This window comes from Osmia bicornis, chromosome 1, assembly GCF_907164935.1.
Source record: "Osmia bicornis bicornis chromosome 1, iOsmBic2.1, whole genome shotgun sequence".
Lineage (NCBI taxonomy): Eukaryota > Metazoa > Arthropoda > Insecta > Hymenoptera > Megachilidae > Osmia > Osmia bicornis.
The window spans coordinates 16,519,598-16,531,950 of NC_060216.1; the positions used below are offsets into that span (position 1 = coordinate 16,519,598).

General features: G+C 31.2%; 2 protein-coding genes across 3 annotated transcripts; both read left to right on the forward strand.

The window, feature by feature from the left end:
* Nucleotides 1–200: 200 nt before the first annotated feature.
* On the forward strand, nt 201–8,333 carry LOC114871889 (diacylglycerol lipase-beta-like). 2 transcript variants are annotated; one of them, XM_046286115.1, is made up of 15 exons: nt 201–555; nt 2,246–2,353; nt 2,844–2,942; nt 3,148–3,360; nt 4,234–4,550; nt 4,997–5,140; nt 5,423–5,591; nt 5,818–5,941; nt 6,208–6,351; nt 6,498–6,609; nt 7,020–7,112; nt 7,181–7,335; nt 7,446–7,592; nt 7,663–7,781; nt 7,906–8,333. In XM_046286115.1, exons 3-15 carry the CDS (start codon nt 2,848–2,850, stop codon nt 8,081–8,083), a joined length of 2,010 nt encoding a protein of 669 aa, XP_046142071.1. In that variant the 5' UTR covers nt 201–555; nt 2,246–2,353; nt 2,844–2,847; the 3' UTR covers nt 8,084–8,333. The 2 variants fall into 2 exon arrangements, with proteins under 2 accessions (XP_046142071.1, XP_029034278.1); XM_029178445.2 differs by lacking the exon at nt 2,246–2,353 and having other exon boundaries at nt 202–555.
* A 409-nt stretch (nt 8,334–8,742) lies between these two features.
* On the forward strand, nt 8,743–12,274 carry LOC114871820 (RNA polymerase I-specific transcription initiation factor RRN3). The gene is made up of 8 exons (XM_029178275.2): nt 8,743–8,936; nt 9,115–9,318; nt 9,385–9,604; nt 9,875–9,983; nt 10,055–10,207; nt 11,019–11,498; nt 11,588–11,766; nt 11,857–12,274. The coding sequence occupies exons 2-8, from the start codon at nt 9,115–9,117 to the stop codon at nt 12,201–12,203; spliced, it is 1,692 nt and encodes a 563-aa protein (XP_029034108.2). The 5' UTR covers nt 8,743–8,936; the 3' UTR covers nt 12,204–12,274.
* The last annotated feature ends 79 nt before the right edge of the window (nt 12,275–12,353 follow it).

The window sequence follows — 12,353 nt, forward strand, 5'->3', positions numbered from 1 at the left end:
CCAGCAATCATTCTCCACTCTGGTTTCACAATTTTCGTGTAAACTGTAAGCAACAGGTATGTTGCAAGTCCTCGGGGGGCACCTTCCACATACACGTGCTCCTACTACATACAACACGGCGTATCCCCCCGAGAGGAGTCATTGCTTCTCTTTTTTACATCTTTCAAGAGAAGGAACGTAGGGAAAGTTGGTGGCAATGCTGGACAGTCGCCGCCAACCAGCTCGACAGATTGAACGTGGGGTGCTAGAAAACAAGGTGAACGGGTTTGCCATACGCATTATGCGAGCTGCACTTAGCTCGTTCGGTTCGCTAAAGATCCCGCTCTGTTTCGTCTTTCACCGAGTCAGCGAAAATTTTGTTCGCTTATGATTTCGCGGCTATGGCTCTACGTGTAGCGTAGAAAAAGATATCATCCAAAACTCGTTCTGCCAGTTGATAAAACGGTAAAAGACAAAGAGGATCCTACACTCGTGGATGGACTGATTGAGTGAGACTGTGCTTTGGTGAATTGTGAATGATTCTAAGCCACAGGTGTCACTGGGAGGATTCGTCAGGTAAATCTTTTGAAGAATTTGATTTCGTAGGGTGACTGCAGTGGTGGTTTGATTCATCCGCGATAGCGAAATTTGAAAGTAGAATATTTAACCCTTGAACAGGGGAGCCTGGGCAATCATGACCCAAACTTACAAAATATATACGATGTTATTAATCGAAAGTTAAATATACAGTTTTTAAAGGAACAGTATACAATTTAGAAAATGTAAATACATAATATGAAATTGGGGCTTTCTTCATGGTCCACCTTCCGAAGGTTAAAATAGGGGATTTTGAGGTAGAATGTTTTTAAAATAAAAAAATTCAGAAATGATTATACGAATATTTGGAAAAATGCACTTTACTAATCTTTTCATAAATTATTTGGGAAATTTGAATTGGAATTCTACGTCTCAACTAAATGAAGCGGAATGATAATAATAAAATACCGAGAAAACCTTGTTTTATCGATATCAACATCACCTTGAATAATCATTTACAATTCTGTCATCTATTAGAATTCTGTATGTCATTAAGTGAATTTCTCGTGCGTCAGTTTGAAATCACATATGTACATATGGCAGCTAATTATTGAACAAAGTTTCTTTCCTTCTTTTTTCTCACCTATAATCAACTTTTTTTTATCATAAACATATCTAGTTAAGTATAATTGATATTAAAAGAATTCTTTGAAAATAGAATTGATAATAAAATTTTATACAAATTTTCAATGATGACATTATAATTTGCTCTTAGAGGAATTACATTTCCATAAAATAATCGTTCACTGTAATTGCATAGATTATAAATAAAGACTTCTAAAATAGTATACAACCAAAGATATTTCTGAGTATCAGTCAGCAATGGGGTTCAAGGTTTCGAGAAAGAAAAAAAGCGTTGACACAGTTTTCGCGACAGATAATTTCAATTGGTTAATAGCAAGGAAAGTAAAAAATGCAATTGAACGGTTGACGATAATTATTTAGTAACAATAGAGTGTTGCATATAAAATGATGTATGTGATGCATAAAAGTTTCTGTAATATTCTTGATACAAAATGGCTAATTGTGAATTGCAACGCACAATGTTGGTTCATATCAAGTATAAAGATTCTAATACATTTTCATGACATAAAATTATTATAAAATAGCATCTGTGATACATCAATTTGAAGCTTAAAGATTAATAAAGAAGATTATGTTAAGGTTTCGATAATATTTTTAATACAAAATGGCTGGTCGCCAGTTAAAGCAAGCAATGACAGAATTTGAAACATACAAAGTCTAACACAATTTGATGACATAAAACTATTACAAAGTTGCACATACATTTTCGTGAAACTTTAAGCTTTCCATTGATATATTACACGTGGTGTTTGACGATACTTTTATGTCATGAAATGGTCTTAGACTTTTTACATTTCGAAATGAGATATTTGTGCGTTGCAATCCACGATCAGCTATTACGTACTAAATATATCAACAAAGCACTTATGTAATCATTTTTAATAAACTTCGACATAAAAATTGATGTGTCATAAGTTTCATTTAGTGATGCATTTATGTCATGAAATCATGTTAGAATCTTCATACTACGAAATCTTCCATTTCGTATAGAATAACGTAATGTAATGCGTTAAACAAAATTGTTACAGTGTTGTTGTCTATTTATTTATTAAAAATTATAATTAAAAGTTACTCATGGAATCAGATAAAAACAGAAAACATGAAGATTTCCATGGAGAGATGACTGTGGGTGAATGTAATCTCAGAATTTGGAACAGAATTGAATCCTTAGCAGGATCAGGGTCCAGTTAAGGTACTTACTTACCGTCGCAACGTTATGTCAATAATCTCGGATGTAGGATAGACAAAGACTTTCTCTCATCGCTTTCCCCTGTTTCTCTAGTTCACGATCAAAAGAAATTCATTGGAGGACTACCAAACATAAAAAGATCATGGAAGTTATCAGAAAAGTAGTCAGATTATATATTCTATTACGATAATGATGTAATTTTAAAGGATTACGCCACTATATAGTATATACGATAAAATATATGTATACATATAACAGATTTTCTATTCATTTCGTGATTTAAACAGAACAAAAATGATGAAGAATAACTTCAGTAGAATTCAATAGTACTTAAATTCTACGAATTTGATATTTCATATAATACTTCCGGGAATATTAATTTGCAAGGTGTTCGTTTTGTATGCCCATTTTAAAGTATCGTTTATATTTCTGTTAAGAAACTTTGTCAGCATTGTGGAGGAATGTATTCTGATATACTGTATGTCTTTTACAGGAAAATGCCTGCGATAAAACTTTTTGGAAGAAAATGGTTAGCAGCGACCGATGATCTTGTATATCCTGGTCTTTTTGAAATTTTCATTAGAGCAGTTTGGTGAGTAAATTTTCTTTAATTATTAATTATAATTTTTTAGTATTAAAGAAATATAAAGGATAGTATATTCTAATTTCTATTAAATTCTTTTGTTTTTAATTTATTATCATGTTTTGAAATGAATATTAGATGTACCGTTTGTTGTGCTATTATGCTACTATAATTAATGACTGCATAATTAATATTAATTGTGTTTTGTTTACAGGTTAATACTGATTGGTGCTGCTTGTTACAAATATTACGAGTACACATGGAGTTGTCATTTAGGGGGAGAGCTAGTCCGGATATATCTATTCGGAGAAATAGCATTTCTTATCACATCTATGCTTTTCATGCTGGTCATTGTCAGGCACAGTGCAAAAGGAAGTATCATGGACACGAAGGCTCGTAAATATGTTGAGCCACTCTTGACAGTTAAGTGAGTGAATATTTCACGGAAATTACACTATAGGGCCTTTGAGATTACTGAAATAAAAGCTATGCACACCATATTAATAAGACTGAAATGTAAGAAATTAAAAATTACAGAGATTTAATTAAATCAATATTAAAATTATTATCAAATAAATTTCTTAAATATTTCATTGATGCTACACCAGAGCTCATATTACACTTGAAAACAATTTAACTATTGATAAGAATTGCAAAAAAAAAAACTACTTCTCAATCATATTTATTGATGCAAATGCTTCTAACGCTAACACTGATGAATAGACGTACCAGTGTTAAACCAACCTTTTTGTTAAGCTATAAACAATTTAAGTGTCAGTAAAAAACGTGCAGACAAAAATGGAGATAAAAAAGATGCAGAAGCGTAATTACAATTCAGTGCAAATATTAAATCTCCAGGAGAATACACACATACGTCTGCGCGGTTTTTTTTCTCATCGAATCGCATGATCTAACCAGTTTGATTTTAACCTTTGCACCATCTTTTCTTTAACAATGTGAATATTAATGAATACTAACGATAAGTGTCATTTAAAGAATGTTACGATAGTTACGATAGTTAGCAATAATGCTACATTTTTTTTTTTAATTTTACAAAGCATAAAACATTAAAACGTATATAAAATTGAAAAAATTGAAAAATGTAAAGTATAAAATATAGCACATGTAGAAGCGTAATTTTCATTGAGGAACATATAGGTTCGAAGAAAAACAGCAGGATTAATTTATAACATTATGATAAGATTTAAATTGATTAAAATAAATTAAAATTTGAATTTAAATTAAACAATATTAATTATACTATATTATATTAATACGATTTTATTGAAATTTATTGTAGGATACTGTTACTCCTGCCAGAGATAGGGTGGAACATATTAGGAAGTATGTGGATGTTTGGATCAGAAATCGAATGTGGCTACGAACACTATACAGTTAACGTGGTGAAGACTCTGGTGTTTTTCGACTGGATTCTTATAGGCCTAACAATTATTGGGTTAGTCATTATATTCGATCCGTTGGGTTCGTTGAAAGATGAGCAACTGGATAATTCCATCGAGCATGGGAAATTTTCGAAAAACTGGATACGGAGATTCAAGTTTCTCTGGTGGATGCGAAAAGATGACAATGCTAAAGAGACCTTTCAACATATCGCTGGTGAGACATAGGTACGACTGGTCTAAAAAAAGTCCTGTCGATGATTTTGTATTTATCATATTTGTCGAATAAGAAATTTTAAGTGCAATTTAGGTATTCAGCGAATTATTAAAAATAGAGGAACTTTTTAATGAAAAATTTTGTCGCAAGTGAACAAAATAAAAAAATTATTATTGTGTTAATGATATTCTATATAAAAAGATAAATTAAAAAGTCTTTTAAATGAAGCAACGGATTGGAAAATGGTAAAGGGGATATAATTATTTTCTTATAATTAATTGCACTTATTTTTACGTTCTTCTTCTTTGATTTTCAACAGGCAGGGCTTTTTCTTAGGGGTTAATACTTGCATGAAAACAGGAAACTTTTTTTTTAAATTTTTGTTATTCAAACTAAAGCAAACTTTCAAATATTTCATATAATGATAATTAGAAATCATTTTTTAGGTTTATTAAGCTGTTTATTCCGTGGAACGGACTTGGTACCTTCAGATGCAGTGGCGGGGTTTATTCTACTTCGAATTAGACAGAAATATGAAACTCATGAGTTGCGTCGATTAAATCTACTTCCTAGTCCAGTATACACTGCCGGTATGTACTTATTCATCATAATTCACAGTTTATAATTTTTATAATTAGAATAATTATTATAATCACTGTTAATTATTATTATAATCATTTAATAACAAATTGGAATTATAGTATTTAATATTACTAATTGCAGTAATCTTTTAATTTAATTGATACATAATTTCTTCTGTAATGAAATGTAATTAAAATAAAGTATGATTAGAGCAAGAAAAGGATCTTGTATAATAGATCAGATAAATCAAACAACTTTTTTCTGCTTGATGATTAGCATTTTTCTTTCAGACGCGTCCATCATTTTTCGCGATACACCTAGCTGGATGTCTTTGGAAAGTTCTCTTCATTATCTGCAACTTTCAATGGCCTGTTACGGGTGGTTATTTGTTATTTATAAGCATTGGTATACAGGGTGTTTTCGTGTTATCAAAAATTTGACCTGTTGCGCTTGCTTTAGGTAAGTGTCAGTTATCTCATTAAAAAAGAAATAATAAACAATTATTGATGCGTATAGTTTACATATGCAAAATTTAATTAACTTAAAAAATACAGCGCCACTCTACTTTATTTCACAAAATAATGAATCCGAATTTGCATACATAATTTGTGTATACATTAATAAATTTATTAACCAATTTATGTGATAAAAACAATTAAAGAAATTAATCAAAATTTAATTACAGACGAAAGCCTGCACCAATCACTGGCGACAATTGCTGCTACTGTTATTTGGCCGGTGTAACATATTTATCGGGTTTATCTACTGACGACATAATATTTGCATCGTTTAAAAATCGTCTGTGTGAGGTTCGTGCAAAATAATAAGTTATTTTAAAGTAGCTTAGGTGTAATCTATTCTCAATGTTACTCAATATTAGGTACTCAATGCTACTCACTAGTGAACTTTGAGATATTTTAATTATGGTAATTTCAAATTTTTGAATTTTTGAATTCAAAAATTCTTGAACGTTGATATTCTAGTTTAATAGTATAATAGTTTCGAAAAGCAAGTACGTATTTTGATTGCAATATTTGTATCATATTTGTGAAGAATTCGTAAACATATTTTGTAGATACCTTACTGCGTGATCGCCGACCATAAAACGAAAAATATCGTGATCGCAATACGAGGTTCTCTATCGTTACGTGATTTGCTCACGGATATAGCTGCTGGTTCCGATATATTCGAATGTGAAGGCATTCCACCTGGCTCGCAGGTAACTAAACAAGAAAAAAAAATTTGAAAACATAACTGTTTTTACATATTTTACGACTTTACGGAAAGTAGCGTCTGTTGGAGAACATTAAACCACGCTTTCTTCTAGATAAATTATTCATAAGGATTTTAAATGTTATTCTATAGGCACATAAAAGTATGATAACAGGAGCTAGAGGAATTTTAGAACAATTAGATGAAAATAAAATTTTCGAAAAGGCGTTCATTACGTATCCTGATTATAATTTAATGATCACAGGTAAATTAAATTAATTATTACTCATTATAAATTAATCTTAATAGAAAAATTACAATAAAGTAAATGACCTTCTTAAGCAAATAATATTAAAAGTTCTTTACCATTTTGCAATTGAAGCAAATTAAAAATTAGAAAATCTATTTTTCGGTTTCTTTCGGACACTGTAGGTTTAAAAAATACAATTGCATATTCTATAAAAGGAAAGAAAATTGTCCGCGAAATTTAACATTGTTACCTGTCAATTTCACTTCTGCCTAGAAATAAATTCTTCTTTCAAATATTAGAAAATAGTTTCTCATTCAATTTTAAACGAAAATGTAGTAAAAATGTATGAAATCAAAACAATTGAACGTTTGCACTCTATATGAAATAATATTATTAAACAATTTTATAAAATAAAATGTGTGTAGGTCACAGTCTGGGCGCCGGTATAGGCATTCTCTTAGCACTTTTACTACGGCCTAGATACCCAGATTTAAAGGTCTACGCGTTCTCCACACCAGGTAATAATTTTTCAAATATTCCTTTACACAGTAACTTCAACATATTGAATAGAAATTTTTTTAATTAGCTGGCCTTCTGTCTCGCGAGGCTGCCAAAGTAACCGAAGAATTCGTCCTATCGGTCGGAGTTGGTGATGACTTGGTGATGAGGCTAAGCGTTGACAGTACTGAAAATTTAAGAACCGCATTAGTCATGACCCTTAGATCGTGTCGGCTACCAAAGGTGCATTAATTAAATATAAATAAAGTACTTTCTTTTAATTGAAAAGTCGTGACATTATTTATTAGAAAAATTGTTAATTCCAGAAATTAATTAAATATTTGTTTTTTTAGTATAGAGTGGTATTAAATGGATTGGGTTACATGTTATTTGGTATACCAGAGAGGGATCTCAATAAAACGTGGACCAATTGTAATGTAATTGCAACTTCGACGGGACAATCACCGCTGCTTAGCGTAAAAGAGTCACAGAGAACAGATGTAACTTTGAAAAGTTTTAAAAAAAAAAGAAAATTTGGACAAGAGGTTTATACATTTTATTTTGTTACAGGAAAATGATATGTATGCGAAGGATATAACGAAGAGAAGATTTTCAAGGGTGAAGTTGTATCCTGGAGGGAGGATACTTCATATAATTAAATGCAAACCTGAAAAAGTAGAAGGGAAAAGGTTTGTTACTGCTTAATGTTTGTTATATTTAAATTTGTGTCACCAGGTGAGAGCCAGGGTGGACCTAAATGTCAAAATCTCAAAGTCCTTACTTTTGCAACTAACGATATTTGCTTGTTGATAGAAAAAAGCAGAAGGCAGACGAAAAAAGATACGAAATGCGATGGGCACAACCAGAAGAATTTCCAGAATTGATTGTAATGCCACGAATGGTGTTAGATCATTTACCAAAATGTATAGAAAAAGCTCTTACGGCATTAGTGGAACAACAAAACAGATTACCAGTTTACCTCGATCTATAATATAGTCAAAAACAAAAACTATGTGATAATTGAAGTTAGAAGAAAAAAATACATTCAATCAAATGATCTTTTATTCATTCAAAATGGTACAAATATTTTTGTATTTTTATAACATAAAAAGTAAAGAATCAATTTAATTATTCCATCCAAGGTAGTATAATGACGAATTTCAAAATATACTGTCAGTTTTGTAATAGGCTTCATGTACCACTAAAATAATAATTTTAATAAATTAATATTAAAATAAAAATTCTTGTATTAATAACATACATAACACAATACTCTAATTTTATTTTCTGCGTTTATAAATCATGACCCCTCAAAAACAAAGGCATGTCAAGTCCGCTTCCGGAAGTCCAATCTTTCACAAAAATAGCGGGAACTACTCAACAACTTACCGAGCGATTTTCCGAAAGGGGTCTACTGGCGCCGTCTATCATAAAGTAGCGGAAACTATGCGACAACTTACCGGCTGAATCGAAGATCGGTTGATAAGCCGGTGATCAACTGATTCCAAAATACCGACAGATGTAAAACTAATCTCCGCTGGGGTACTTGGGACCCTTCCGGATCATAACCTTCAAAAACAAAGTCATGTCCAGTCTTTTCTGATTTTTATACTAGGATAAAGCAGATAGCGTTCGTTCTCAAGGCACAAATTCATTATCTTGTCTGTAGTCATTGAATCACTGATACAATCAAGCGGCTCTTCCATGTGCAAAGTGGGCACGTGCATAATATTCTAAACTTCAGTATTTCAGTAATAATACAGCGTCAAAATGTAAATAAATACATAATTTCAATATATTAAACGTTATTAATCCATTAGAAAGCTGTAGATATAAGTCTAAAAGTAAGTAATGTTTACGTTTCGAATATTTAATAACCTAACCTCAGAATATTTTTTCATACACATATGCTTGACATTTTGAAGAAATACCATACGTCACTTGGATTTCTTAATTGATTCTGGTGTTATAGTATTTCATTTCAGTTAAGTGATACTTTAAGTGTATATGTCTTCTGAACAGATGTCAGTTGTATCATCAAGGGTCAGCAGTGTGTCATCTATTCTAAAATCTCCTGGAGTTAGATCACAACTCATTCGGAGATCCAGTAGAGTATATTTCAAACTTCCAAAAGATTTCAAGAATATTATTTACAATTTTGAAAGTGGTAATGGCACCAAGGACTATGAAGATCTAATATGTATTTTACGTGATTCAAATATAAAGGTATATATGAATTTGAGTAGAATTAATTAATTTTATCAATCTAATTTTTATTATTCTTTATTTCAGGACTCAGATTTAATAGAATTTCTGGGAAATGTTAGACAATGTATGTCATTAATTAGTCCAGCACATAAAGCATTCATAGAAACACTTTTACAAATAAAATGGACCAGTCGTTCATTGGAAGTAACATCTGCTTACAAAGCCTTTCTAGAAGACTTAATTTGTATGCAGATACATTATGCTAAACATGTAATAGATAATTTAGTTGAACAATTTAAACCAGGTATTTTAAAATACTTATATTGTATTATAATTGAATGTTATAAATTCATATTACTTAAATATATTTGATGTAAATTTGTGCTTTCTTTTTTTGAAAAGTCATAGTAACTTCAATTACTGAATTCGTATTTTCGCGCTACTTTTCGAATTGGCAGATGCGCGGAAAATTTGAAAAATTAATTGGGAAGGCGTTACACTTTCATTACACTTAATAACTGTATGTAGCTTTATAATCGAACTTATTTTATATTTAAATTTGTATTTTACGTAGATGACGGTGACGATACCGAATGGGAAGCTGGAGAGTGTAAGGAAGAGAGTATCCAAAGATTAAATCACATACATGACGTTCTTCGAAAGATTTTAAATATTGTACCAATGTAAGGATATTAATTAATTTTTAATGTATCATTTGTTAAAAGAATATATTTTTTATATATGAATGTTTTAGGTCAAGTAAGCTTCTATTACAGTCACTTAGAGGAAGGTTCCCATATATTACTCATGGAACTCATACGCATGAAGTTTATATTTATGCATTAATTCAAATATTAGAATACGCGCCCCAATTGCGGTCTGATATTCTATCTTTAATTATTAACAGGTAAGATGCAATTACATATATAGTAATGAGCATGGTAAGCTTCTCCAAGATAACTAGCGATGTAAGGGAGGTGGCTTCATGTACATAATACATATATATACAGAGTGTTCGACGACAGATGGGCAAAATTTCAAGGGGTGATTCTAGGGATCAAAATAAGACGAAAATCAAGAATAACGAAATAGCGTTTGCTGCTTTGTTTTCCAGTAATTAACGTTTAAAGATTCGAGAAAAAAGCGCCTGAAACCTGCAACCTGCCTAGCACCGACGACTGAACGTCAGGTCTGCAGGGGTCGGTACACTCATAACCAAAAATCGAAGCCGAATGCTGCAGTACCGAGAAACAGAATAGCACGAGGTAAGTTTCTACTATTCAATGATTCTTGGTTATGATTGTACCGACCCCTGCTGCCCTGACGTTCAGTCGTCGCGTCGGTGCTGGGCAGGTTGCAGGTTTCAGGCGCTTTTTACTCGACTTTTTAAACGTTCATTACTGGAAAACAAAGCCGCAAACGCTATTTCGTTATTCTTGATTTTCGTCTTATTTTGATCCCTAGAATCATCCCTTCAAATTTTGTCCACCTGTTATCGAACACCCTGTATATAGAAGTCGATGGCCCTGTCACTTCCGTGTAAATATTTATGCAGGAAAATTTTATAATATTTAATAATGAAAAATTGTATTATTTTTTTTCTAAATTACAATTACAGAAATTTGAGAATTTCTGATTGCCCTATATCGCCATTTTTCCTAGGAAAGCTTATCATGTCTGATATTGTATAATAAAATTTAACATTATTTTTTTCATAGATTAATAGTGCTAGACGTAAATATACCACGTTTAGAAATAGAAGATGAAGATGAAGATATGATAGACGATAATGAATGTGATAACATTGGTAATGAAAATAATATTGTTGAAGAAAACAACGAAACAGAAACAGATAAAATACATCCAATAGCTCATAAATTGGATGTTTGTATGGAACTGATTCTGAAATACATGCATGATTCCTGTTTCATTCAGGATGTTTTGCAAATAGAATCTTTAAAGAGTCTTTATTTTGACGTATTACGTATATTTGAAACAGTAATATTACCTACTCATGCGAGTCAATACGTCCAGTATATTATGTTCTATATTTGTAGTTTTAAAACAGCTGTTGTGGAGGCTTTTATAGATTGGTTGTGGCGTAAAGCATCTGATCCTAATGTACCTTGTATTATACGGCAATCATCGGTGGCATACATAGCTAGTTTTCTAGTTACGGCCAAATTTGTCACTGCCGGGTAAGTATTTAATCGGTACTCTGTGGAGTAACTACGCATGTGAGATCGCAATCCCTTGATATCAAATATTATACATATTCTTTGTATAGGCTAGTGAAAGCAGTGCAGTTTAAAATGTCTAAATGGATACACGATTACATCAACATGCAAGATTACTCAAAGTACATAGACGATGAAAATAAAGAACACACTGTATTTTATTCCGTTTGTCAAGCATTATTTCTCATAATTACTAAGAGACATAATGATTATCCAGATTCTAAAAAATGTAAGTATACAGTTTTAATTTATTTAATTGTAAGAATATTAATATATATTTTTTAAAGTATTAATATGTAATTTATTGTTTATTTTTTAGATATGAAGTATTTACAAGAACTGGATTTAGCAAAAATAATAACATGTAAATTGAATCCTCTGAAAGCTTGCCATCCCGAGATCGTACATAATTTTGCAGAAATTACACGAATGTATCAATTGGCATACTGTTACACAATAATTGAAAATAATACGCGTAGTCAACTTCCGCTTTTCAACAGTAATAAAACTGTAACAACTACGGTAGAAAACTTTTTCCCATTTAGTTCGTATACGTTAAAGCGAAGTGGACAAAGGTTAATTCCTCTATGTCATGAAAATATTACTAGCAGTGAATACAAATCTATTTCTGAATACAGAGAAGATGTTGAATACATGACTGAATAGCGGATTTCACTTTTCAAATTCAAATCATATTTGTAATCATCTTTCGAATAAATTAAATATTTATAAAGTGATTAAGTATGTACTTGAACCTGATAAATATGCAAATTGAGATTTTTAAGTTTCTAACTGATTGAACTTCAAATTTTCTAA

Excerpts from the sequence above, each read along its gene's own strand:
- LOC114871889 (XM_046286115.1), top strand. The coding sequence starts at position 2,848 with ATGCCTGCGATAAAACTTTTTGGAAGAAAATGGTTAGCAGCGACCGAT. Across the intron at positions 4,551-4,996 it reads GACCTTTCAACATATCGCTG|GTTTATTAAGCTGTTTATTC; the intron begins GTGAGACATAGG and ends ATCATTTTTTAG. Across the intron at positions 7,782-7,905 it reads GAAAAAGTAGAAGGGAAAAG|AAAAAAGCAGAAGGCAGACG; the intron begins GTTTGTTACTGC and ends GCTTGTTGATAG.
- LOC114871820 (XM_029178275.2), top strand. The coding sequence starts at position 9,115 with ATGTCAGTTGTATCATCAAGGGTCAGCAGTGTGTCATCTATTCTAAAA. Across the intron at positions 11,499-11,587 it reads GCCAAATTTGTCACTGCCGG|GCTAGTGAAAGCAGTGCAGT; the intron begins GTAAGTATTTAA and ends TTCTTTGTATAG. Across the intron at positions 11,767-11,856 it reads TTATCCAGATTCTAAAAAAT|ATATGAAGTATTTACAAGAA; the intron begins GTAAGTATACAG and ends TTTATTTTTTAG.